The sequence below is a fragment of the Microcaecilia unicolor genome, chromosome 1 (genome assembly GCF_901765095.1).
Source record: "Microcaecilia unicolor chromosome 1, aMicUni1.1, whole genome shotgun sequence".
NCBI classification, from domain to species: Eukaryota; Metazoa; Chordata; class Amphibia; order Gymnophiona; family Siphonopidae; genus Microcaecilia; species Microcaecilia unicolor.
This window is the reverse complement of record NC_044031.1, coordinates 193091125-193118841: the sequence shown is the minus strand read 5'-3', so window position 1 is coordinate 193118841 and position 27717 is coordinate 193091125. Positions and strand designations below refer to the sequence as shown.

The window sequence follows — 27717 nt, the reverse complement described above, 5'->3', positions numbered from 1 at the left end:
TCTGTTAGGATAGCAGCTGTGTGTTTGTAGGCTGGATTAACATGTATTGCAGTTGTTGCCAGGCAGCAATATGTGGGCCAGGCAGCGTTTGATCAACAAATGTATGGGAGCTGTTCTTGAAGTAGGCTGTACTTGATTCAAAGCATGCAGCATAGAGAAGAATTGCCCTTTTTCATCTCTGAAACTCATTACCTGTTTTTAAAAGCTGTGTAATTTCTCTCAGGGTGAAAAAATGACAGTGCTGTTAAATAGTAAAAGTGTGGAGCTTATCTGTAGCAGCATAGCTTGGTTCTGTTAAACCCAGTGAAGTCCTCGTTTAGAGTCATGGTTCTTGATTCATTCCTTTATGACATAGCTAGCCAGTTATAATAAAATACTTGCACTGCTTATGTTCTTCAAATCTCTCTCATGCACCTTAATTGTGGGCATCTTGAAAGCATAGATGACTTGGTGTGCCCTAAAAACTGGATTGAGAACCGCTGGTTTACAGATACAACATATATTGATTTGGGTGGGGCATAAGGGTGGTAGGCTTATGGAAAAATGAGGCGTTACCACATTTTCTGATTTTTTTTGTTAACCTGTGATCAAAATATCCTAGAAACTTTTGGCATCTCTTTGATGAAAAGTCTTCAGATGGACCAAGAGAAAATTTGTAAGAGTCATTACTGTATTACTTTGAGCTTAATTAGCCACAGATGAACAAGTAAGGAACACATGACTGTACTTTTTTAAAAAGTTTGTGTCTACCTAAATCCACTGTACATCATCTGTGACCCTGAAGATTCCAGTTTGATTTCTGCTTTACTGTGTGACTGTCATTGAATTTTGTTTTGTGTTTATGCATCGGTCTTCTAATAGCAAAGTGGTATACAACAATCCGTAGTGAATACAGCTACATCATTGTGCAAAAGGCCACTGGAATAGCAAGCAATGCTTTCAGATTTCTGGAATTATTTTTTTGTTTAAAAAGTTTTTAGTCATTCAAAGAACAATGGTTGGACAAAACAGGTTGTCAATACAGATTGAATACCCCAGTTTTTCCAACAATTTAAACCCCTCCCATGCCCTCCCCACCCAGCCATATACACAACCCAAACAATGTGTCAGACCTGGAGAAACTAAGAATTTAGTATCCTGCTTTGGGCCACTGAAGTCAGAGAATCCCAAAATGGGGACTATTCTGACAGAAGTGTGCCCCTGTGGAGGAGGATAAGTCACCAACACCCTTGCGTTCCAGCGAGCAAAATAGAATCATCACAGAGTACCACTTCTGCAAGATGGACTTCTGCCATTTACCAATGGAGCAAAATGGCCCTCTTGGCAACGAGAACTGCCCTTTTTAAAAAAAGGCCTCAACTCCCTGGGCAAAAATGGGGAAAATTCTAAAGACATCAAATAGTTGACAGGGGTCTGGACGCCAAACCACCCTCCAAAGTTGTGAGATGTGTGCACACACACACGCCTCCAAAACTCCAAAATAGGAGGACAGAACCAAAGCATATGGCCAAGGTCTGCAGGGGAATCAGAACACTTCAAGCATACATCATCTACTTTTAAAGAGGCTTTAAAAGCTCTGCGGCGAGACACATACATCCGCATGATAAACTTATAGTGGGTTTCTTTGAACAGCACACTTTCCATTAATTTTTGGATTCCCAAGAGACATGTTTTCAATTTATGTCCCTGAAGAGTAATAGACAATTCTCTGCCCCATTTACTAGCCTAAGTTTTCATAGTCATACTCCCCCCCCCCCCCCCCCCCAAATTATCCCGAAGGCCAGCATGATAATATTTAAGTGGGATTGTTAATTGACCATCCAGCCCCAGAATAGTGAGAAACTTTTCCCATACCTCAGATGTTAGGGAATTAGGAGGGAGAGACCTCATATAATGATGTACCTGAAGAAAGGAAATAAATCTCTCCAACCCATATTCTTTTTGTAAGTTTTCTAGGGACTTAAGGGTTCCATCTTCTTTGTATTGCTGGTGTACATAAACATCTTCTTGGATGCCCAAACTGAAAAGTTCAAAGAGGTGGAGCCTACTGGAAAATCTACATTGCCTTGCAGAGGTAATAAAGGAGAAGACACTGCAGAGAGACCGACAAACCCAGCGCCAGGACCGCCTTAAAGGTAACAAATGCCGTGAATGGAGCAGGCGTGTGCACCCGACCCAGCAATACATGAAGGCAGTCCCGTCTGCACCACTGTACACGAGAAATATGAAGTATTACGAAACCAATCAATAAGATGATGCATATTGCTTGCTGCAGAAAATAGTTTAACATTCAACAGCCCCATCCCACCTTTAAGCTGAGGAAGAAAAAGTTGGGCAGCTAGCAGCCTGGCATGCTTGCCTTGCCAAATATAATGTGTGAGTGGCCAAGTCACGAGCTTATCATCTTTGTGTTTAAGAAATATGAGCAGCATTTGCAACACATATGTCCATTTTGGAACCATTATCGTATTATATAGAGCTATTCTGCCCAAAATAGACAAAGGCAGCGACTGTCATATCTGTAGCATTTGCCTAGTAAAAGAACATAAAGGATCAGTATTTAAGTCTTAGAGGGGAGATAGGTCAGAGGGGATTAGGACACCCAGGTATTTTAGTGGTCTCATCGTCCATGAAATGGGAAAATCTCCTACCCAGGATTCCCTAATTGTAGATTGATTGGGGGAGGCCACTGTTTTATGTAAATTCAATGTAAAGCCAGAAAAGTAACTAAATTCCCTATGGCATTAAGTAAACTAGACAGGAATTGTTGTGGATTTGTCAGAGCCACCAAAATATCATCCACAAATGCTAAAGTTTTGACCGAAAGCGAAGACAAAGTAATATCCGTTATATCTGTGTCAAGTTGAATAGTATGCAGCAGGGGTTCCAAATAAAGGAGATAACGGACAACCCTGTCGCTTACCCCTATCTACTGAGAACAGGGATGTTCATAATCCATTAACTCGGGATGCTCTTGGTTGGGAATAAAGCGATTTAATAGCATGAAAAAAACAGGCCTCTATGCCCACATACTCTAATACTGAGAAAAGGTAGTCCCATCGCACCTTAACAAAAGTTTTCTCTGCATCCAAACTCACGAGAAGCAAGGGCTCCTTAGTGTTATGGCTTTGCGAGGTAGCCAAACAAACCTTACGTACATTAAGGACTGGTGGCCTCGGACAAACCCCACTGACTGTCTCCAACTAAAGATGGGATATGTGAAGCAAGTCGATCTTCAGATCCACATTGATGAGTGATATCAGTCTATACGAATCTGGATGATCTAGAAGTTTCCCTGGCTTAGGCAGTAATGTAATCAAAGCTTCATTTGAAGCTATGGGGAAAGAGCCATTTGATATTGAAGTCTCAAAAAAAGAAACCAGTGGGCCACAAATTTGCAGACTCATGAGCTGATAGTATTCAGCCATAAACCCGTCGGGTCCCAGCGCAGTACCTCTCTTAAGAGATCTGACCACTCACTGAATCTCGCTCTTAAAGGTGCATTTAGTTGGGCTTGAACCTCAGGAGAAAGGCATGGCAATCCAGAGTCCTCCAAATCTATAATGGAAGGCCCGGGATGGGACTCGGATGCAGAGTATTAAGAGGCATAATAATCATGAAGAAGCTGTGCAACGGCAATTGGCACATAAGCAAGCCATCAGGGGCAAGCAAGGAAGGGATAAAACGATTACCAGCCCACGATTTTGTGACTTTTGCTAACAACTTGCCAGACTTATTGCCAAACCTATGAAAAACAAAGGAGCGATGAAAGAGTTGCTTTTTGGTGCATTCATGAATCAACGAGTTTAATGCCGTGAGAGCTGACAACATTGCATCTCAAGACGAGGGAGAGGGCTCAGCCAGATATGCTCGCTTTGCCATTTTATACTTGTGTTCCAGTAAAATTATTCCCTGAGAAATTTGACGTGCACATATATAAAATAATGTCACCTCTCAAGACTGACTTCGATGTCTCCCAATATAATTGGGGCTCTGATTCATGGCATGCATTAGCGTCTGCAAAAAGAGACCATTTCAGATGTAAATAATCCCAAAAATAGGTATCATCAAGCAAAGAGGGAAACCTCCACTGACTCCGTCAAAGCTGCGACGCACCTAAATCTGTATCCACCCAAATTAAAGTATGATCCGAAACTTCCATGGGGCCAATCTCAGTATGCATAATGTTTGGAAAAAGAATGGCATCCACCAGAATGTAATCAAGTCGGGACCAGGTGCTGTGGTAATGAGAAAGGTGAGTACAGTCGCGGGCGTCAGGTTTTAAGATGTGCCAAGGGTCCACTAAATGTAGCTCTTTGTATAAATAAGGAAGGCCCCTTCCTCTACCCACTGCCATACCAGCCAGAGAAGAAGAGCGGCCCTGTTGGCCTTCCATAACTTGATTAAAATCTCCCAGGATGATCCGAGGGACTGTGGAGTGCTGTATACCCAACCACACCATGTGCTGAAAAAAAAAACCCCATGGTCATAGACATTTGGCCCATAAATGTTAAGTCAGAAAACCTCTTGACCCATGATCAGATGCGGTGTGGCAATACTTATGCACTTATCTCCCATTCCTATCATTAGCCACCACCCGAGATTGGCCATTGCACATTTTTATTAATAACAGCTACACCCCCCTTTTCTTCCCTGGGCTGAAGAAAATAAGCTCACCCACCTAGCGCTGATGTCATTTCAGATGCTCAGCATCCAATAATTTAGTTTTTGAAGGCATGCAAGGGAAACTTTATGATGACGTAACACAAATAAAATTTTAGTACGTTTCATGGAGAAAGTGATGCCAGACACATTCTAGGAGACTAATCTAGGGATTGTAAAATTAACCAGGGTCCCATTTCCATGTCACAATGTGACTTGCTTAAATTGAATCCCAAAAGACTCCCAGGTGCCCAGCGCTCACCCAGAAGTCCCTCATCCCATGTACAACAGAAAGTAAAACAAAACCCAGCAGGAGACAATCCTTCATTTGGCACAAGATATCCTGCAGGTCAACATTACCAACCAACTAACAAACCCCCACACCAGAACCCCCCCTCCCCACATGACTGTGCAAAGGATCAAAAGATCACGTGTATATGCATTGGGCGGTTCCCTCTCTTAATTCAAGGAAAAGAAAACAAACTACTGTTAATATGTGTTCTAGCTTGAGACCTATCCACTGGAATGGTGGTGGGCCAAGCTGCACAGCTTGGAACAGCTGGAAAGCACTAATTAGGCCCAATAACCTACTGATGGCCTTATAGCAGAGAGCCTGCAAAAGCAGGGCTGCTTGGTGAGTTTTAATGAAACCTGGTACAACTTTCAAATTGAGTGTAACACTTAAGATGAGGAAATTAGAGATACAAATGATAAAAGTTTGGTTCTTAAGATGGAGAATGTCTTTAAGAAAATGGCTCCTGGTATCATAAGATATAAAAACACATGATCTCTGTCATAAGATCAGAAAAGAGGAAGTGAAAGTGTAAAAGTTGAAATTATTAAGCAATCTTTGGGAGGAGGGGCAGGTGGGCACCTGACCGGAGGTCATGACTCACAGATTAAGTAATATTAGAGAAAAAATCCCTCTCCATAGACTTGTATTGGGACCAAAGACTATAAAAGAGATGAGAATTAGACAGATCTTTGGAAGATTCCCCAACGGCTCTCCGAGGGCAAAGCTCTGTCCAATTGAACCTAGAATCTGTCTGACGAATGTACCAAATTGAAGACCTGATTTTGGTGAGAATAAACACTTTATTTCTGTGAACTATTTCTGTCTTTATTTCTATTTATTCTTTACCTGTCATTTGTGCTACAAAATAATCCACACACAAGTAAGGCGCACTCACTGAACCAAATTGGGTTGATTTTTTATAGTATATATGTGGGAACATAAATGGCCCAAGATACACTTAGATCCTAATAGACAGAAAGCTGTGGTCATGGGAATTAGATTTGAACTGAGCCTTCTGATGCCTCCCCAACGCAGATACCCATGGGAAGGGGTGTCACTTGCATTCAGGGAGGCGGTTAAAAGGATCTTAGAAGAACAAACCCTCTGTACACCTTCGTGTGGAAAGAGCCAGCGGGGGTCTAGAGAGGGTTGGATTAAACACTACATAACAAATCCAGTACTCCCCCCCCCCCCCCCCCCCCCCCCCCCAAAGCCCAAGTATCCAACTGAATGTGGAAATATACACCATTAATGGGTTGGTATAGAGGGGGAACACTTGCACTTGCCACAACACTCACCCATAATGCCTATAATAAGGGCAGTTATTTGACACAAGGACATAACGTACATTCGAAAACTTCCAATGCATCCCCTCCAGCCCCAGATAAGTAGCTAGACACAAGTGCACTACATTATACATGCCTTTTTTTTTCCCTCGTTAGTGGAAAGCAGTAAGGAACATTAGAGATAAGCAGCTATTCAAACATGGCTAGCAAAAATATATTACATTCAAAGTCTCTCAAGAAAGGTTTTCCGGACATTCTCGCCGCGATGCCACCTGTTCTTTTCATCACTACTGGGCGCTGTACATAGCTATGGCAGTCCCGATTCAGCCTTGTTCAACCAGTTGGATACAACTTCCAGGGAATCATAATAGTTCCAATGACCATTTTGGAGAATTCTCAAAGTCGCTGGATACTGCAGCTTGAACTTTATAATTCTTTTCTATTAGCCTCGCACGGCTAGGAGAAAACAGCCGTTGCCATGCAGAGAGTGCAGCAGAATAATCTTGAAAAATACGCACGGGTGTTCCTTCATAGTGCACTTCCTCTCTCTGAGTTTTATAATGGTGAAAAAAAGGATTCTTTTTGCACTGAACTGTGAAACTTGGCTATGATAACTCTTGGCCTCTGGTCCCCCCGACAGCTTGGTTCCCAACCGATGTGCCCTCTCTAACCAAATAGAAGAGAATCCCTCCATTGAAGCCGAAATAGAGTTGAGCCAGTGTTCTAACTTCTGGTGCAAGGTTTTCTCCGGTACCAACTCCGGAATACCTTCAAAGCACAAATTATCTCTGCGAGCACGGTTTTCCCAAGTCCTCTAGCTTAGACTGTTGAACACGTAACAGCTCAGCCAGCCGCAAGAGCTCTGAATTGTGGACCTGCGTCCCATCCTCCAGATCAGACACCCTGCACTCCAGCTCTCCCGTTCTGCGAGCCAGATCAGACACCCTGCACTCCAGCTCTCCCGTTCTGCGAGCCAGATCAGACTCAAGTTATGAAATGCCTGCAAAATCTCTCTGAAAGTTGTTGGAAACGGTAGTCTAGGGCCTGGACCACTGACATGGTAAGTTCCGAGATTGCTGCTTCCGTGCACAGAAGGTGTGGGGCCTGTGTGGGATCCACCATTTTGTCCTCAGACTCTCTGCCACGCTCTAGCCCATTCTTGGGTGCTTGGGTGCTATCACGGCTGATGTAGTTAAAAATTTGGCCATATAAAGATGAGATCTCCTTGACCACAAAGGGTACAGCAGTTGCAAAAAGTTTAATCCACTGACAAAAAAGGATTGAGGAGGAACCCCTGAGCAGCACCAGGCACACATGTCCAACGCTCCTCAGCGCATCACATGATCCCCAGATTTCTGTAATGTATTCAAACTTAATTTTTCTAAGACTAGCAGGTAGTGAATCCTGTAAATGAGGGTCTACAGCTGAAAAGTTATGATCGATCCTAAACCTTGGCCAGAAATGGTATAGACAGCCCACTTGTGATAAGCATGAAGCAAGAGGTCAATGAATGACTAACTGATTGAAATTTCTCTTGAATATCTGTAGACCTAATCTTGCTTTAGAAACTATTAGAAGCTTTTAGAATTGGCATTTATAAGGGTGCTATTGGTAAATAAGGGGAAGGCCTAGTCTTACTAGCCCACAGCCATTAGTAGTCATGCTGCAGCACACTGAATACAATGCAGCTGCTTCATACTGCTGTATGGCAGAACTACACATAACACACTGCAGTAATGCACAAATGTTAGAACTAGAGCATGTACTAATGTCTGTAGGTCTTTCTGAGAAAGTATGTTAGACATCTGGCGGAGCATTTTAAGTTGGCTAAAAGCCCTTTGAATGACAAATGTAATCCAAGTACATCCCTAAATTCTTTATCTTGAGAACATAGAGTAACAACTGTTCATTCATAAATAGATCAGGGCAAGTGATAAACACACTGAATTACCCATAAACAAAAGTTCTGATTTAACACACTTTCCAGCTTTTTGTCCCTTAACCAGTCTTGCATTGCACTTCAGTTATTTATTATCTTTATTACAGATGTACAGTCTTATGCGGTATAAAATCTGAAGATTATCAAATTATAACCTTAATCCATACTGCCTTAAAAATAACGCATTGAACCTCCCACCATTATTGGTTAAAACAAACAAACAAGTTCCATTAAAGTGAGTGACTGGGAATTGCTTGCTCGATATGTTAAGGTTTGAAGTAGTGTTCCTGTGGGCAGAAAATGTCCTCAGCAAGTGCTGCCACTGTTCCAGGCCAGATGTTTCTGGAGATACAAGTTGGGGACATTCAACCCTCTTTATAGGATTCTTATGCTACAGAAGAAACATAAAGAGGGCAAAAAAAAAAAAAAAGAAGTGTGCCGGAACATTGGTTTGAGACCTTTCCATGGCAGAAGTTGCTGAATCCCAAGGAAGGAGGTCTCTTAAAGGGCACTCTAAAAGTGGCATGGAAGACAATATCCAAAGTGTAGCTTCTCAGAAAAGAGAAGCTAGATCTTGAAATGCCATAGGTCTTGTCACAGGGATCTTTGGCACAGTTGGCTACCACTATACACTTTAAGCTACTAATGCAGAAGTAGCAGCAGCCTACAGCACAGACGGTGCTTTGTCTGAAGGGTCTGGTGTAGAAATTTCACCCTGCACAGCGGGAAAGATTTTATGAGTGAGCTGTTTCTGAGGACATTCTTCCTTAACTGCATAGAAACTTTTTATGCAAAGAGCCACAGTTATTATTATTATTATTGAGTTGAGCAGAAGGTTGGCTTGGCCCTAATGTCACTTATTTGTGACTTCTCAAGTGTTCATTCTAGAGATGGATGACTCCTCACTTGGACTGTCCTGAAGAGTAGTTGGACTAATCAGTTGTCCGTAATGAAAGCCTGAAGAAATGCTTTGAGAGGAAAAAGGCATGATAATGAGTGATCCCTCTGAGTTAATGAGCAAATGTTTTGGTTACCTTATGTAACATAACAGTTCTTATATACCACCATTACCCAATGAATTAGTTTTAATGTGATTTACAAGAGCACAAACTAGTACAGTGTTAGGAATTTCATAGAATAAAAGGTTTCAACATACTCAGCATTAACAAAAAAGTTAGTTTTTGACTTACTTCGGAACTTCATATAGTCCATTTCTATTTGGACTTCTAGTGGAAGAGAATTCCATTCCAAGGCTGCTTGGAGAATAACATTATTTTAAATTTGATTGGAGAAATGGCAGGAAATATTAAGCAGTTATGTTGATGCAGATTTTTATTTGCAGCCAATGAATGGGGTAATGAATAGATATAATTTGGTGCCAAACCATAAATAAATCTAAAGACAAATAATTTAACTTAAATTTTTAAAAATTTCTTAGATAACTAATGCAGCTTTAGAGAGGGATGGCCCCTTACCCCAGAAATCAGATATCGGCAGTTTTTTGCAGTGTTTCTAATCTTTTCACTGAGATATTAGAACTACCTACATATAGAAAACTACAGTAATCCAGCTGCAGTATAACAATGGACTGTACCAGTACTTAAATTTGTCAGGTAGGAAGTATTTCCACACCCAAGAGATTTCTCAACTAAAATAAGTCAGGTAGTATTACGAGCTGCCATGAGAGGTTGTGGCACCTGCAAGGGACTGGGGCGAGTGGGCTTTGCTCGTGACTCAATCATCCCCACCTGGACTAGCATGGATACAGGTAGGCCTAGCATGGTTGGGGGGCTGACCTGAGGGGGTTTGGAGGATTGTGACACAGGCTGGGAGGGGGACGGGAAGGAGCTGGGATCCGCATAGCCAAACTGGCCAAGTTAGGTCAGCTTTTGAGCTGGCCTAACTTGGCTGGGTTAGCAATGCGGGTCCCGGCACCAAATATTGCTGGATGTAACCCCTTGTGCTAACCCTGATATGCCGTCTTTCAACTATCCTGCTTAAATTGCTTTGAATATTGGACAGAATAGTATTTGCAGTATTCTGGAAATATATGTAGGTGCTTTTAACACTTGGCTCTGCCAGCTCTAGCTCCCCAGTCCAGCATCTTCCTGTTGGCCATGTGAACAATGATGATTACTAGCAACCATAAAATTTACACATCAATGTTTAGTCTTCAGCTCTGCTAGCTTTTAGTTTACATGTTTAATTACCAAACATTAGATATAGATAATACATATCTGTATTAGCTGTACCTAATGGTTAGAGAAGCAAGCAGAGAAAGGTGTGATCCTTATCCAAAATCCAGTACCAGAAATACTGTGAAGTAATACAAAAACTACAAATGTTACTCAGAACCTACAGAGCAATTCTACCATACCATAATAGCAGTAATTTCCATGAGTCGCACAACAAGAGCCCACTTAGGAAAAGACAGCACCATAAGCATTGCAATGTCTATTAGAACTTGAAAATAGCCACAGGAAGACAAAACAAGTCAGATTAGTATAGATTAATCCTGCACAGTCAGTGCTAACAGAAAGCCATGTATCTTTCACACATGCAGAACAGACCTTCACTGAGTAAAGCATTAGTAATCACAAACTAAAAATAGAAAAATGTAGACAAAAATTAAACATCCTCCAAGAAGCCACTCTGCATAGAGTGCAGCTTCCGGAGAGGAACTGTGATGCATGTCCCCCTGTGCTGTTCATAATATAGATGTAAATTTTATAATGCCGTTGTATCGCTCCATGGTGCGACCACACCTTGAGTACTGTGTTCAATTCTGGTTGCTGCATCTCAAGAAAGATATAGTAGAATTGGAAAAGGTGCAGCGAAGGGCGACTAAAATGATAGCGGGGATGGGATGACTTCCCTATGAAGAAAGACTAAGGAGGCTAGGGCTTTTTTTAGCTTGGAGAAGAGACGGCTGAGGGGAGACATGCTAGAGGTATATAAAATATTGAGTGGAGTGGAATAGGTGGATGTGAAGCGTCTGTTCACGCTTTCCAAAAATACTAGGACTAGGGGGCATGCGATGAAACTACAGTGTAGTAAATTTAAAACAAATTAGAGAAAATGTTTCTTCACCCAACGCATAATTAAACTCTGGAATTCGTTGCCGGAGAATGTGGTGAAGGCGGTTAGCTTAGCAGAGTTTAAAAGAGGGTTAGACTGTTTCCTAAAGGACAAGTCCATAAACCACTACTAAATGGATTTGGGAAAAATACACAACTCCAGGAATAACATGTATAGAATGTTTGTACATTTGGGAAGCTCGCCAGGTGCCCTTGGCCTGGATTGGCCGCTGTTGTGGACAAGGATGCTGGGCTCGATGGACCTTTGGTCTTTTCCCAGTGTGGCATTACTTATGTACTTATGTACTATTTACGTCATGCTGTGAGAGAGTATTTGCCCTCTTGATCCTTGAGGTCACAACACAAACATGAACTACTTGTTCCTGTACTTCAAAATATTTATTTATTTGTAGCATTTGTATCCCACATTTTCCCACCTATTTGCAGGCTCAATGTGGCTTACATTTGCCGAAATGGCGGTTGCCATTTCCGGGTAATGGAATTACAAGTGGTATTGCATTAAGGTGCATACATATATGGTAGCATACATGGAACAGTTCACGGTATAAATATGTATCATGTGCATATATACATGATACGGAAGAATACATTATAGTAATGCATAAAGGTTCCTGAGTAATAAATTGGATTGTAACATACATGATACGGAAGAATACATTATGGTAATGTATAAAGGATCCTGAGTAATAAATTGGATTGTAACATACATTAGGTTGTCAAATATGGAAAGAATACATTATGGTAATGCATGAAGGTTCCTGAGTAATAAACTGGATTGTAACATACAAATATCGTCAAATATGGAAAGATCGTATTTGACATAAGGATTAGAGAGGTTGTGTTTGTTCATTAGTAGCAGAGAGGTTAATCAGTCAAGTGATAAGATTTCAACTATGTCTAGGTCTTATAAAGTCTAATTATTTAGTATTTAAGATGGGTTTTTATGGTATGCCTTCTTGAACAGATCTGTTTTCAGTAGCCTTCGGAAGATGGTTAGGTCTTGCATTGTTTTTATGGCCTTCGGTAGTGCGTTCCATAGCTGCGTGCAAATGTATGAGAAACTGGTCGCGTATGTGGATTTATATTTTAGTCCTTTGCAGTTAGGGTAGTGGAGATTGAGGAATGTGCTTGCTGATCTTTTTGCGTTTATGGTAGGCAAGTCTATCAGGTCTGACATATAGGTTGGGGCTTCCCCGTGGACGATTTTGTGGACTAGGGTGCAAACTTTGAATGCAATTCATTCTTTTAATGGGAGCCAGTGTAGTTTCTCTCTTAGGGGTTTGGCGCTTTCGTATTTCGCTTTCCCAAATATGAGTCTAGCTGCTGTGTTTGAGCAGTTTGAAGCTTTTTAATGATTTGTTCTTTGCATCCTGCATAAATGGCATTACAGTAGTCTAGATGGCTTAACACCATTGATTGTACTTGGCTGCGGAATACTTCCCTTGGGAAGAAAGGTTTGATCCTTTTAAGTTTCCACATTGAGTAGAACATTTTCTTTGCTGTATTTTTCGCATATGATTGGAGGTTACATGATCTGGTACTATTTCTGTTTCTGGGGCCTATTGAGTGGAATAGATTACCCCTGCGACTTAAAGGCGAAGCTTCTCTGGCTGTTTTTAAGAAAGACATAATGGAACTTTTACTGTACCAGGCTTATCCCGTTTAATTGATGGACAAAAGTGGACTCTGCTGGCGCTCTGTTTTATAGTTTTGTGGTAATTTTTGTATTTTATGTTTTTTGTTTACTGATTATGTATGGTTTTTGTACCCCATCCTGGATAAGGGCAGGTTAGAAGTAATACATTTCAATTTTAAAAAGATTCTGTAGGACTGCTTGTCCAAACCAGTTAGCCCACCTGGAATGCTACTTCAGTGAGAAGTGAGCAGTGAAGGTGTGGATAGAAGACCACGTTGCTGCCTTCCAAATTTCTTCAATGGAGGCAGAGTGGAAATGGCCTATTGAAGCCATGTTGGCTCTTACATTGTGAGCAGTGACACAGCCATGAAGGGTCAGTCAGACCTGAGCATACACGTAGGACATAGTCAGCCAAGTAGAGAGATACGTTTGGTGATGGGAATACCTAATCTGTTAGAGTCAAAGGATACAAAAAGCTGGGAGGACATCCTATGAGGTTTTGTACAATCCAGATAATATGCTAGAGCAGCGTTTCCCAAGTCCAGCCCCGAAGCACCCCCGCCACAGGCCCCCTGGACATCCACAATGAACATGTGTTTGCGCCTGTTCTCACTGTGCCCCGGAGTCCAATCAGGCCAGCAGTACTACGCAGACAAATCCTCTCAACTGTTATCTTAGAAACACGGACAGCTGGTTTAAGCCTATTAAAACAATAACAAAAGAAAAGAGCCAAGGAAGCTTCCTTTGGGGGAAAACACATGTTTATTCTTTATCCAGAATTAGGACAAAAAATAAGAGATAGAAAGAAGAGCATATTACAGGAATTGAAATACAAGGAAAATGGGGTCAGGACATTCTTTCAGACTCCCTGGCTTGGGAGCCAAAAGAGATGTACACTGCCCATCTTTCCTGCCTTACAAAAAGGTTTAAATAGGGTTTTCTTTCCTTACAGTACTGAGAGCAAGAGGGAGGGGAGGACTTCTCCCCTCCTTAATTAGCATCTTACAGTCAGTCAGGATTTCCTTTGTTTAACAAAGAAATACATAGCATATGTTTACATTTTCTTCAGAAGGTGCATTTGTCATGTTGTTAGAAGTGACAAGGTGCTTTTGATCCTTATCTTCATATTACAGTTTTCCCATAAAAGAATCTATTTGTCAGAACCTTTGATATTTTATCTTAGTATTTCCATTTATTCTTATTTTTATTCTAATTCTAAAAAGAGGAGGGAAGAGTTAATTACTTTCCTATAGAGGTGATATGTTTCAAGCTTCTGACAGCCCAGGTCATTCTTATTCTAAAGACAAGAGTTAAAACTGCTTCCTTCTAGAGGTGTTACATTTCTCTCTGTCAGCTCAGACCCTGTGTTTATGTCATAACATAGATTCAAAGAGCTGCGTAATAGAACTATTGCTATTGGCTCCAGAGATCTGTCTGTCAGGGAGATATAGTGTTTGATCTTATTGTCCTTCAGAAAAAGAAGTCTTCTGCAAGGTGGTGTTTGTTATGTCCTCTTATAGTTACAACAAAAAGGGCCATTCTCTCTAGCTTTGAAGTGGCCTTACCTCAAAGGACATGGGAAAGAACTCTGTCTCCTGAATTCCCTGAGGCCTGACCATATTCAATGGGAGAGATCGTGGGCAATCAGGTTCAATTACCTGACTTGGCAAGAGGGGGGGTAGAGAGTGAATTGGTATTGCAGCAAGCTTTTCCCATGATGAGGAGGAGAGGAATCTTCATTTCTCTCTGTCCAAAAATATGAGGAATTAATTCTGTATATTAAATAATTGGAGGCCTTCCGCCTCCTCCAACACATGCACACACTTTACCTGCATGCACTGCCTCCATTATATGCAAATCTCTTTCATGCACATTCACTCTGGACACCCCTGAAAATCTGACTGGTAAGGGGCACTCCAGGACTGGACCCAGGAAACACTGTGTTAGAGCATGCTTGCATTCTGAGGTATGCAGTGCTGCTTCTCCAGGATGAGTGAGGCTTAGGGAAGAAGACAGGCAGTACAGTGCTTAGAGTGTTTTGACCCGGTCGTCAGCACAAAAGCATCAATACGGTTTTGTTTGCCTGCTGTCATGTTATCAAACTTAAGGTCAAATAGTCTTCTGGGGAGTGGCAAAGATGGCGACATGCACCTGCTGAGCAGAGTGGTGCTCTTCTCCGATTCCTCCATTTTTTTTCCTCCTAGTTTCGCGTTCTTGATTTTCTTCAAACAGGAAAAGGAGTATTGAGAGCTGCTCCCTTGCTCGCTTTCTCTCTCTTCGTCTCTGATACAGCAGTGGATTGACTGCTATGCTACCGAGACTACAACTGGACAGACTGAGGTTGTAGACTCAGCTGTGCGATGGGAGGGAGGAGGGAAGTCCCTTTGCTTTGGAGCACAGTGCAATTTTTTCTCCCACAGATCCATGTCATCCGCCATGTCCGGTGTTACAGGCGGCGGTGCTGGAGGTTGTCCATGTGTTGCAAGAATCGATGCAGGAGACCTCAGTTTAGGGCAGTGTTCTGCCTTGGCAGCGCCATGGAGTTGAATCATCATGTGGAAGGGAGGAATCCCTTCAACCTGCAGCAACCTGCAGCAGGTTTCCCTTGAGTCTATTTGGAAGGTTTTACTTCCTCTAATACAGTGAAGAAATCGTCTGAAGAGGTAATTTTTTTCTTGTGACTAAGAATAATTTATATACAGCAGAAGAGGATTTAAAAGACTCATCCAGCTGTTTCAAGAAAGTACATGAGGATATTAAGTCTCTTCAGGATTTTCAAAATGTGGTTTCTAAAGACAGATTATTGTTCCATAGGAAGATTGAACAACTGGAAAATTTTAACTGACGTTTGAATCTTAGGATATTAAATTTCCCCTGAGTCTCTGGGATACTACCACTATATATGATTTAGAAATATTTCATAGAGGTTTTGCAGTTTTCTTCTTAAGTAATTCTCCTTTTAAACAGAGTATTTTATGTGGCTGTTTCCCGAAAGATCAGGGTGAAGTTACTAGTGGAGCACCCTAAGGAAAAACAGTTGGACTTGGCTAATATTTCAGATATCCTTGAGGAATCAATTACAGAAACAATTTTGAGGTCCACTTTGGTGGTCTCTCTCTTGTTTTTGAACAGGATCTGAATAGTGTGTTGAAGACCTATCTTCATCATCCACAGGTCCTTTTCTATGGACAAAAAGTGTGGATTTACCCAGATGTGACCAAAGTAACTCAAGATCATAGGAAGGCTTTTTTTTGGCTTTTAGACAAGAAACTTTAAATCTTGGATCTGTCTTTAAGTTAACGTATCCATGTAAATGTTTTATGTGGTATGGGGGGTCAAGATGTGTGTGTGTTTTTTTTTTTTTTTTTGCCCCTGAGCATTTGAAAGCCTTCCTGGAATGCAAGAAGATTGTTAAATAACTGACGAGTATATTATAACAGCTGTGTATGGTGTATTTTCTTCTAAGGGATTTCCTTCTTTCTGAAAACATTCCACTTTTTTTTTTTTTTTAGTGGTCTAAAGAAGAATGAATGATTTTCCTGTATAGATTTAATTTTTCTTCTTTAAGCTGGAAGTAAATTTAATTAAAATTCTATAAATAAAAGATAAAAAAATGAAAAAAAAGGAAGTCGAATGATCAAATGTATAGGTAAGTACCACCATGGGGGCAAAGCTGAATCACAGCAATGGTCTGGAGCTAATCCTCTAGGCAGCCATGCAGTGCTGGGCTACACCTGAAATCCCATCAAACTTCCTTTTGAGTGAAATTGTTCAAGCATGCAGCATGAGGTGATAAAGGTGGCTGGGTCTTCAGTATTTAATTGTTTTATATCAAATTTTTTGATTTAGTAAGAGAGAAAAAGATATTTGTTAGGTTCAAGTTATGTCTGGAAAGCTACAAACAGAGTGATGAAGTGGTGTCAACGCCAGCTAAGAAACAAAAACTTGTTCAGTCAAATGCTGATTTTAAGCAGGACATCAGATTGTTGCAGATTCAAGTGACCTCATCATAAAATTTGTGTAGAAGATATGCAGGCATTCAGCACTGCTGAGCAGCCATTTTTAATTAAGTTCGTCACTGGGTTGCAACCAGCGAGATCAGTTATCAGTCAGAAAACTCTGGTTGGACTTCTTGAGGATAAATTTAGCGAAATGAAGGAAACACTGATAGCCCATTTGAGCAAAACAACATGTTTATACAAGTCATAATCAGTTTCTTCAGTTTGACTGTTTATTGGTTAGATGGAACTTCTTTACAGAGCTGCTCTTACTTGTCAACATATAAAGGGGTGAAATATCAGTAGAGCTATTTGAAAACCAGAACAATGTATAGACTTTAGGTACCAAACCCAAATTCAAATATATCTGTCTCGTGAACTTCGGAATTCGAAAAGGTACAGAGAAGGACGACAAAAATGATAAAGGGGGTGGGACGAATTCCTTATGAGGAAAGGCTAAAGCAGCTAGAGCTCTTCAGTTTTGGAGAAAAGACGGCTGAGGAGAGAGATGATAGAGGTCTATAAAATAATGAGTGCAGTAGAACAGGTAGATGAGAATCGCTTGTTTACTGTTTCCAAAAATACTAGGACTAGGGCGCAAACAATGAAGCTACAAAGTAGTAAATGTAAAACAAATCGGAGAAAATATTTTTTCACTCAATGTGTAACTAAACTCTGGAATTCGTTGTCAGAGAATTTGGTAAAATCAGTTAACTTAGCGGTGTTTAAAAAAAAGGTTTGGATAGCTTCATAAAAGAAACGTCTATAAGTCATTATTAAGATGGACGGGGAAAATCCTCTGCTTATTTCTACGATAAGAAAAATGAATGGCTATGCTCTACCTTAAAGTAATTGTAGCATACACAAATTGAAAAAGGAGAGCTAATTGGCTCAACAGCAATATCTTGAAAAAAGGGCGTCTCATCCAGTCACAGCGACACTTGTATGCGTCTGGCTTTTAATGAGCCTGTGTGCTCGTGACGAAATGTAATCATCGACTGCCCCCAACCTCCAGTGGTGCACTAGAATTATTTGCTGTGAAGTTCCTTATATTAAATTCTAAATATATATGCTTTGATATCGCATTCTAATCATCACTCTTTTTTTATTGTGATTTTTTCACTAGTGCATTCACGGGGTTTAAAGTCTTTCCTTACAATATTAGTTATACTGTTGAAGTCAAAATAAAGCGGTATGAAAAAGGACAAGTATAAACTTATCTCAATTATCCTTGGAAGCTGTGGGTTCTTGTGTTACTTTCAATCCAACGATTGTTGTACCCCTCAGGCTTCACTTATAGAACTTAATCCGGTCTCCGAGATTAATGCCCACCCGACAGGAGCCTGTTTCGCTATTGTTTGCTTTGTCAAGGGCGATAGGCATATATCTATAAAAAATGGAGAACATATATTTGATCTATAGAGCTGTAGTAATGTACTATATATTAGACATACCGTGTAAATTAATGGCGTCAGGTCTCACTTTGGCAGAGTTCTATGGCGGCAGTATCTGCTGGAAAAATGGCGCTGGTATTCAGTTTTTAAATACAAGAAGCTCCACCTCTCAATTATGACGTATGGATCAGCTGTGTATCTCCGATCTTAAAAGAAACATGCCCAATGCAAGAAAGCGTTGAGGCCATGAGGTTCTACTGTGTTGAGGCGGTATATCCATCGTGCCTCTCTTTGTAAAAGTATCCTGTCGATGTTGCCACCTCGGACATTGGGAATTATGTGATCAATAACCATACATTTTAAAGATTCACTGGAGTGTTGGTTATTGATACAATGTTGTACTAGTGGGGCACCCATGGTATTTGCTGCTATGCGTGATCTGTGTTCTACCATCCGTGCTTTTAGAGATCTTTTAGTTTTACCAATATATACCTTGTCACAAGGGCATTTAATGTAGTATATGATATGAGTAGTACGGCAGGTAGTTTGATGTTGTAATTGATATGTGATGCCATTATGGCAAAACTGAGCAGACTCAATAGTTGAAGGGCAAGTTTTACAGCCGGTTTTATTGCATTTAGAATGGCTGCCTTGCTGACTGATGGGTGCCAGTCCCATTGGAGGAAGGTCTGCTGGACTTAATATTTCATTTAAGTTACGTGATCGTGAAAAGGCTGTTCTCATACGATAATTGGCGAAGACAGGATGGGCACGCATAATATCCCAGTGTTGTTTGATGATTTTGGATGCTGTTTCTCCACCCTGCACATATCGCATTACGAATGTCATAACTTGATCTTCTTGGGAATCACGTTTTGTGGCTTGCAGTAATAAATTTCTGTTAACATATTTGGCCCTAGTGTAAGCTCGTTTAAGGACCTTCTTGGGGTATCTTCTGTGCAATAACCAACACTCCAGTGAATCTTTAAAATGTATGGTTATTGATCACATAATTCCCAATGTCCGAGGTGGCAACATCGACAGGATACTTTTACAAAGAGAGGCACGATGGATATACCGCCTCAACACAGTAGAACCTCATGGCCTCAACGCTTTCTTGCATTGGGCATGTTTCTTTTAAGATCGGAGATACACAGCTGATCCATACGTCATAATTGAGAGGTGGAGCTTCTTGTATTTAAAAACTGAATACCAGCGCCATTTTTCCAGCAGATACTGCCGCCATAGAACTCTGCCAAAGTGAGACCTGACGCCATTAATTTACACGGTATGTCTAATATATAGTACATTACTACAGCTCTATAGATCAAATATATGTTCTCCATTTTTTATAGATATATGCCTATCGCCCTTGACAAAGCAAACAATAGCGAAACAGGCTCCTGTCGGGTGGGCATTAATCTCGGAGACCGGATTAAGTTCTATAAGTGAAGCCTGAGGGGTACAACAATCGTTGGATTGAAAGTAACACAAGAACCCACAGCTTCCAAGGATAATTGAGATAAGTTTATACTTGTCCTTTTTCATACCGCTTTATTTTGACTTCAACAGTATAACTAATATTGTAAGGAAAGACTTTAAACCCCGTGAATGCACTAGTGAAAAAATCACAATAAAAAAAGAGTGATGATTAGAATGCGATATCAAAGCATATATATTTAGAATTTAATATAAGGAACTTCACAGCAAATAATTCTAGTGCACCACTGGAGGTTGGGGGCAGTCGATGATTACATTTCGTCACGAGCACACAGGCTCATTAAAAGCCAGACGCATACAAGTGTCGCTGTGACTGGATGAGACGCCCTTTTTTCAAGATATTGCTGTTGAGCCAATTAGCTCTCCTTTTTCAATTTGTGTATTTCTACGATAAGCAGCATAAAACCTATTGTACTGTTTTGGGATCTTGCTAGGCACTTGTTACTCAGATTGGCCATCGCTAGAAACAGGACACTGGTCCCAATGAACCCTCGGTCCGTACCAGTATGGCAGCACTATACTAGCTAGTTTCACACAGAGGCACAGCTCCACGATCCACCAAAATCATCTTCGGTCCAACAATGAGCATCAACAACGCCTCTGCCTCCATCAGAGTGAGACTAGTCAGAGCCGCCTGATCCAGATAAGCCTCAATCGAGTCCTCCTATGATGTTACAAGTCCCTATAGTATTGATTAAGTGTCACTAATGTGACAAGAATCCTTATGTAGTAGCCCCCCCCCCCCCCCAAAAAAAAATCATAGATAGTTTTTTGTGGTTTCTCATTTGACGCTGCTTTTAACTTATGGGCCAGAAGCCGCCTAGCTCTATTAATTGTTTCAAAGTATTCTTGTAAATATTGAATTTGTTCTGCTATCTCTGTGAGCTCTAGGTCCCAAAGGGCACCCCTAATCTTTTCCAATGGAGTAGTCAGCTGACCATACTGATGTTGCAACACAACCTGCTGTTATTGTTGCTGGTGTCTGAACACCAGGGCAATAATTTTCCCACTTATCACAGCCTTCAAACCCTCCCAAAAGTTACGTGGTGATTTGTCAGGCTGATCATTAAACTCAATGTATTCTTAAGAGCAGACTCTATAGACATCACATTTTGTGGGTCATCGAGGAGACCATTGCCATAAGACTCTAGCTGTACCCAGAGGGACAACATACTGAAGCATGGTAAGACCAGACATGCGGCTCAATGACAGCATCCTGAACCCAGGGAACAGCTGATCCATCTACTTCCCCAAAAGTCAATTCTGGAGCGGGAGTCATGAACCCCTGAGTTATGGGTATAATCCTGGTCTGATGAAGATATTTCCAGGGGTCTGCCAAGTCCCACTTACAACAGAGAGCTTGCAGCTGCTGTCTGTCAGCGTGACCGTAGTGGATACTCCAAGTAGGCTCTTGAGTAAAGTTAAAATCTCCTCCAAGAATCGATGCTCCCTCCAAATGAAAGGCAACTAAGGTATCAAGATCCTGTAAAAAGGCCTTTTGGTCAGAATTCGGAGCATACACATTAAGAAAAGTGTATAACGATGGCCCTATTTGAGCTTTCAGTAGGATATATCTCCCATATTTGTCCTGAATAACCTGGGTTAAGAGCTTGTACCAGCACTATCCCCACCCAATTGGAATCAATTTTGCCATTAATAAAACCAAATAAATATGGGGATAGCGCTTATGATGTAATAGATGGGCATGGATGTGCTTAAAATGAGTTTGCATAAAGCCCACGTCTACATGCAAACGTTCAGCTTCTTTGAAAAACAGCTGTCGCTTATGGGGTATATTAAAGCTGCGTACATTTAATGTGAGCAAAATCAGTGAACTAGGGAAAACATAATCTGAAAAATAGATAATCTTTCAGATATAGTACTCCGTGTTCAAAGGAGAAGCAGAAACTGATTTTCGGACATAAATCAACATCATAATAGCATAAAACTTCAATTCCATGTTCTTTTCCCTCCCCTCCCCTCCCCAGATGTTATCCCCCCTCCCATCCCCTCTATCCCTACCCCCTTTGCAGAACACTGCAAGAGACCCATTGTAAATAGGTCTAGGAGGAGCGAAATCCCTGGAGCCCCCCACAAATTTGGGACATCATAAACCCGCTGAAAAAACAGGAACTGTTACAAAATGCTCCCAAAAAATAGGAATGCATAATATCAAAACACACTGCAGCGGACCTTAAAAGTGCTTGAACTGGAAAAGAGGCATCCATTTTCTTTATGAACAAGATCATGGTAGGATGGCTAGGTCCCCAGCGTACGGACCCGAGTTTTGTTGAAGGAGCTTGATTGTAGGATCCCCTTCACCAGCGTGATACCGTTGAGCTTGGGGGCCCCAGTCCTGCTTCAGAAGTCATTCTCCCCGCCGTCAGCTGCCAGAGTTGAGCCTCCGAGAGCACCACCACTGCTTCCTGTTGACAATGCAGGTGATTATGTATCAGAAAGGAAAGAGCAAAAGAGTAGTGCCATCTATGGTGTATATTTTGTGTTGTAAGACACTTGGTGATCTCTTTGAAAGCCCGCTTCTTGCATGGAGTTATGGCGGATATATCTGCAAATAACTCCACTGTAGCATTCTCCCAAAGGATATGCCCCACCTGTCAAGCAGCACGAATTATGCTTTCCTTCACCGGGAAGCGCAGGAAGGTCTCTAGGATAATCTGTTGTTTTGGGTCCTAAAGCTCTATGTACCTGTTCAAAATCAATGGTCGGTAGCTTTGCAGAGGCTTCTGCTGTCAGTAAAAAAATTGGTGACAGATTGCCTGCATGAGTACCTCAGCAGATTGCTTACCCTGGTCCTCTGGAACCCCTCGTGCGCTCAAGTTGTTGTGGCGTGCTCGGCTTTCACTGTCCTTAATGCGGGATAAAAGTTCTTCTTGGTTATTTTTCAGAGTACTACATTTTTGTTGAAGCACCATTATATCACTCGCATGGTCGATCACCTACTCCTCAAATTCGTGGTTGGTGACCTATATCTACCACCGAGCAACGCAGGCTATCCACGTCCTTTTGGAGTTCCTGTTGCCCCCACACAATTGTGTCTTTCAGATCTGTAATCCATGGGCGAAGCTTGGCCTGACTGGCCGGTCACTCCTCTCGGGCATTGTCAACAGCTTCTTCCAAGATGCACGGGTGGCAGCACCATCACCATCTTGGCAATCACTACTGCACTCGATTCCACCAGCTGGTATGCAAAAGCCTTTAGATCTGGCTTTTCTGTCCTGCCTGCCATTCTCCTGGTCCACTCACGGATTAATAGAGCTATTCAGACAGATCACTGTTAGCTATTTTGTTAACAGTAGCTAATGATAACAGAGTGTGGAGGAGCTTGGCAATTAATTTGCCATTGCTTCGGTGACATCACGTCCTCTCCTCAAATGTGCAGGTTTTTTAAGAATTTAGGGCATTGTTTCCCTAAGAATACCCATCTTAACTATTTTGGAGTTCTCAATCTGTAGAGCCTGAAGGAAGCTTGCAGTTGTTAATTCTCACAGTAACAATGCCAGTACTTTCACAAAGTCAACGGTTGGTGGCAGCTCAGATTTTCTCTCGGGCTCCATGAATTGATGAATAAAAATCAAAAGCCTTAAACCCCATGTCCTCTGGCCGCCCCACCTCCCCATCACATAAATACTGCCTCTTCATGCTCAACTTGTCCTCACCAGTTTTTTCCCAGTCAGGCAGTAGGGTTGCCAAGACAGGCAGTCACCCCTATAAGCTAACCTATGCTCCCCAACCCCTCACCAGTCATACAGCCAGAAACGAATCTGATGACCCAAAACCAGTCATCCAACCTTACCTCTCCTTCACCAAATAGCCTGCCTGCTCTCCTACTCTGTCAGTCACAGTGCCTGGATTCCTTTCCCCATGTTTTCTAGATTATAAATCCTAAGTAAGCTAGTGTGATTGGGCTTGACAAATGCATGGCATGGTCATGGCATTGATATTCTCCCTGTAGGTTAGAAGAAAATATTAATGTTGTGACCATTTGCTATGATGTGAAGAAAGCATGAATGTAGCTTTGCTGACACTGATTTCCTTCCTATTTGTTGCACTGCCCCACTGTATATGGGTCTATCTTGGCTTCAAAAATCAATTCCCAACTACTGTAGTTCAGTTTCTTTAGCTGAGGATTTTGCAGGAGAAATCACTATGGTGTACAGTGATCACTGCCAGTGTGCTGTAGGCACAGCTTCATAACTGCAGGTCTTCATCAGCTGTCATTTACTATGTGAGATGAAGGTGGATACCCTCTGCCTAACTGATTGAAGACATTGCTAGAATTCTGTGCATCCTTTGGCAAGCCGTATGTATCTACAAGTTTGAATTAAACATTTTTTTTTCTTTTAAAGGTCAGCCCTATGAAATAAGGATGCTTGATAACCGAAAGATGGATGATTTACCAGAGATCAATGGGAAACTGGTAAAGGTAAGAGAATTCATTGTACATAATACATTTAAAAAAAAATTAAACATCTCTGGGTGCCAGAATATACAGAGAAATTTATAGTGGAGTGCTGTGAACATTTTCTTTTTTTTTTTTTTTTTCTTTGAGTTTTCCTAGTTTTTCATTTGTTCTAGCTGATTCTATCTTGAAACATTTTGTTTCTATTTTGGGTTATAAACAATATAAAACAAATTCAGTTTTAAACAATGATATCCCTTATTTATAGCTTTATTACTGACAACTTTTTTTTCACCATGTCCCAGCACAGGAGTCAAGTTCCATGGGCTATTTAAGCGAAGTGGAAAAAACAAAGAATGGGGCAATCCAATTCCAACACAAGGGCAAACATTTATCAAACTATACAAATGACTTGACACTATCCTGCGTTTCAGCGCTGAATGTGTGCCTGTTTCAGGAGTCAAAGCAGTTCTGCAAACAATATACAAATACATATGTTTAAAAAGGAAATTAATATTTCATACATATCTCAGAAATAACATATATTACAAATATATTCAATATAAATATGAGTACATATTGGTATTAAAGGAACATAAATTACAAATATATTAAATGTTTGAATTGATATTGATAGTAAAGAATAAAAAGAAATATAAATGATATGGCAATAAGTTACACATGCTATGACCATATACATAAGACTCACACTATAAATAATGAATACTAACATAAGAATGAGAAATATGAGATAGCACCTGCCAATTTAATGGATACCAAGTAAGATGTTCAATATTCAAAGCAATGAATACCTCAACATGTTCAATAGCCAAAAGAATGGTAATTAATATTGTATTATCTAATAAAATATGAAATATATATCACACATGCAGACATTAGTATAATACAGTATGAATACTGACACTAGAATACTGCATGATTAGATGGATGTAAATATATACAATTTGATATCAACAGTAATATCTCACATATTAAATTTGTGTTGCATGCAGCTAGTTTTTTTTATACAGTAGGTGTTTCAGTATATAAAGTATGACATTTCTTAAAACAGTTCTTAGGTTTCTCTGAGAGATTATATAATGTGAATGTGCTAGTTGGTGTTTGCTAGAAAGGCTTTATATGGTATTTGTAGGTATTAAATTGTATGTATGGTGTGCAGCTAATGTTGTTTAACTTTGGATTCTTTATGTTCTTTTCTGTGCTAGCACTTGGTTTAGGCTCGGTATCCAGCAGCACTCCTTTTTTTTTTTTTTTTTTTTTTTTTTTATAGCTACCATGTACTTTATTTTTATTTTCATCTTTTGTATGCTTTCTGTTTACCTTGGTTATTTTTCAGTTTTTAATTTTTGTGTCAAAAGTTTTGTTGAATTATACTAGCATGAGGTTTGACTGGAGTTTTCGTTGCTCGTCTCCACGGGCCAGTACCAAGATGAGGTTTAGTCTCCTAGCTAGAGTGAGGCTTGATTTTTGGTGCCTTAATGACACTCAGATATTTTATCAAATCAGACACCTTCAGTGTTGTTTGCTTTTAGCAGCTTTTAAGCTTTTTTGTATGTGGTAAGTACCTTTGTTGTGATACTGGTTATTAACTTCTTTCAGTTAAAAAAAAAAAAATATATATATATTTTTATATAGCTGTTACCACATAGCATTTTCCCAGTGTAACTAGGTCCACTGGTTTAATATGGAGCATGATTGAATTCATTTTGTGATTCTTGGCCACTTTTTGTATTAGTACATGCATGTGTATGGAACATACGTGTCATTCAGTACATATTTGTCCCCTTTTTTTCATACTTTCTGTAGCCTTATTTGACATCTTACTTGCTGGTTTATTCCTGATGGTTTTAAACATAACTTTTTTGTGGTCATTTCCCATGTAAGATGCTCCCTACTGTTTCACTTCATTGGCTAAGTTTATGGTGTGCTTTCATAATCTCTGTTACACTCAACAGCAACATTGTTGACTTTTTGTCGCCCCCCCCCCTTTCTTTTTTTTTTTTTTTTGCAGTTTCGATACTGGAACCTGTTGGTAGGTAATGCCTTGTTGCAAAATATGTGTGCTTCACATATTTTTTAGGGCTGCATGTTAATCGCGATTAACGTGTTAACTATTAATCGCAATTAATAATTAACCTCTCGTCCCCATGCACACAGTATTAACATGCTGCCTCAGCCTGCACCGGGCCTTTCCCTCTGACCTGATGGGTCAGAATGAAAAGCCCGGTGCAGGCTGAGGCTGCAGGGCAAAGACTTAATGAAAAGGTAAACCTGGATGGAAGGGGAGAGAGATCCGCCAGTGGTCCGGGAAGGGAGGGAGAGATGAGAGACTGTGTGTGTAGGTGGGGAGGAGGGAATTAAGAGAGACCCATGAAGGGGGAAAAGATATAATTGAGAGACCCACCGGGTGGGGGGGGAGCGGAGAGGGATGGAGGGGAGAGATGCTGGACTGTGCACAGATGGGGGGGGGGGGGAAGGGGAATGTTTATTGCAGTCTTGATATGCTGCTTCTGCTGAAAAAGGTCCAAGCAGTGTACAATTAAAAAAAAAAAATAGTAATGAACTTCATTAAAATAGGACAGAATATTCACACATAAATAAGAGGATTAGTGGGAAAGGAAAGGATGAGGAGTAGGAATTAACTTGCCCAAAGGGCTAGTGTTTAGTTATGGACAAAGTAAAAGGCCTTCTGAAAAAAATAAGATTTGTGTTTTATTTTAAGTGTAGATAGGAACAATTTCAATCTAATATTTTCAGGCAAGCTGTTCCACAGAAAAGGGGCCAAGAAAAGAATGTGGAATGATGTGTCGACTCATAATGGGCTTGCTTGGGAGAGGGGTAATACTAATCTGTTTGCATCTAATGACTTCAAAGCACGAGAGGGGGTGTAAGGAATGATTAATGAAGCTAAATAGCGAGGATTGCTGAGTTGGAATGTTTTATGAGCAAAGAGAAGGATCTTAAATTGTATGTGGTATATAAGTGGAAGCCACTGTACCTTACATAGTAAAGGAGTGACTGAATCAAAATGTTTAACCTGAAATAACGAGCAAACAGCGGTATTCTGCAAAGTTTGAATTTGGTGGATTTGGAACTGTGGAAGACCTGCGTACGCTACAGTACAGTAATCTATTTGGGATATGATAAATGTGTGGATTAAGGTATGCAATGATGAAAAATCCATGTCTTATTGAACGCGCTCCAATGCCAGAAAAATCCGCTTTTTACAGCACATGAGGAGTGACACAAGGCTGCACATACTGCAGCAGGATGTATTTATCCACTCCTACCCTAGCTGACATAATATTTAACCATCTCTCAGACCTTGTGTGCAACTTTCTTTAAACTAGTCACCTTATTTTCTAACTCCTCTTACTCTTACCTATCTATATGTTCCATCTTTGCTTATACCCTACACTGTCAGTTAAAATGTTCCGTTATGTATTGTGTTAACATTGTAAATAGTAT

At 40.7% G+C, this 27717-nt stretch overlaps 1 protein-coding gene across 11 annotated transcripts in view; it reads left to right on the top strand.

Moving 5' to 3' along the window:
• UBP1 (upstream binding protein 1) overlaps positions 1-27717 on the top strand; it is a 330162-nt gene that overhangs the window by 120764 nt on the left and 181681 nt on the right. For all 11 annotated transcript variants that reach the window (XR_003942186.1, XR_003942191.1, XM_030203410.1 and 8 more), the window contains one exon: positions 24176-24252. Coding sequence is in view for 9 of the 11 variants with exons in the window: in XM_030203410.1 (XP_030059270.1) it covers positions 24176-24252 (77 nt within the window). In the remaining 2 variants the exon portion in view is untranslated. The remainder of the gene's footprint in view (positions 1-24175; positions 24253-27717) is intronic.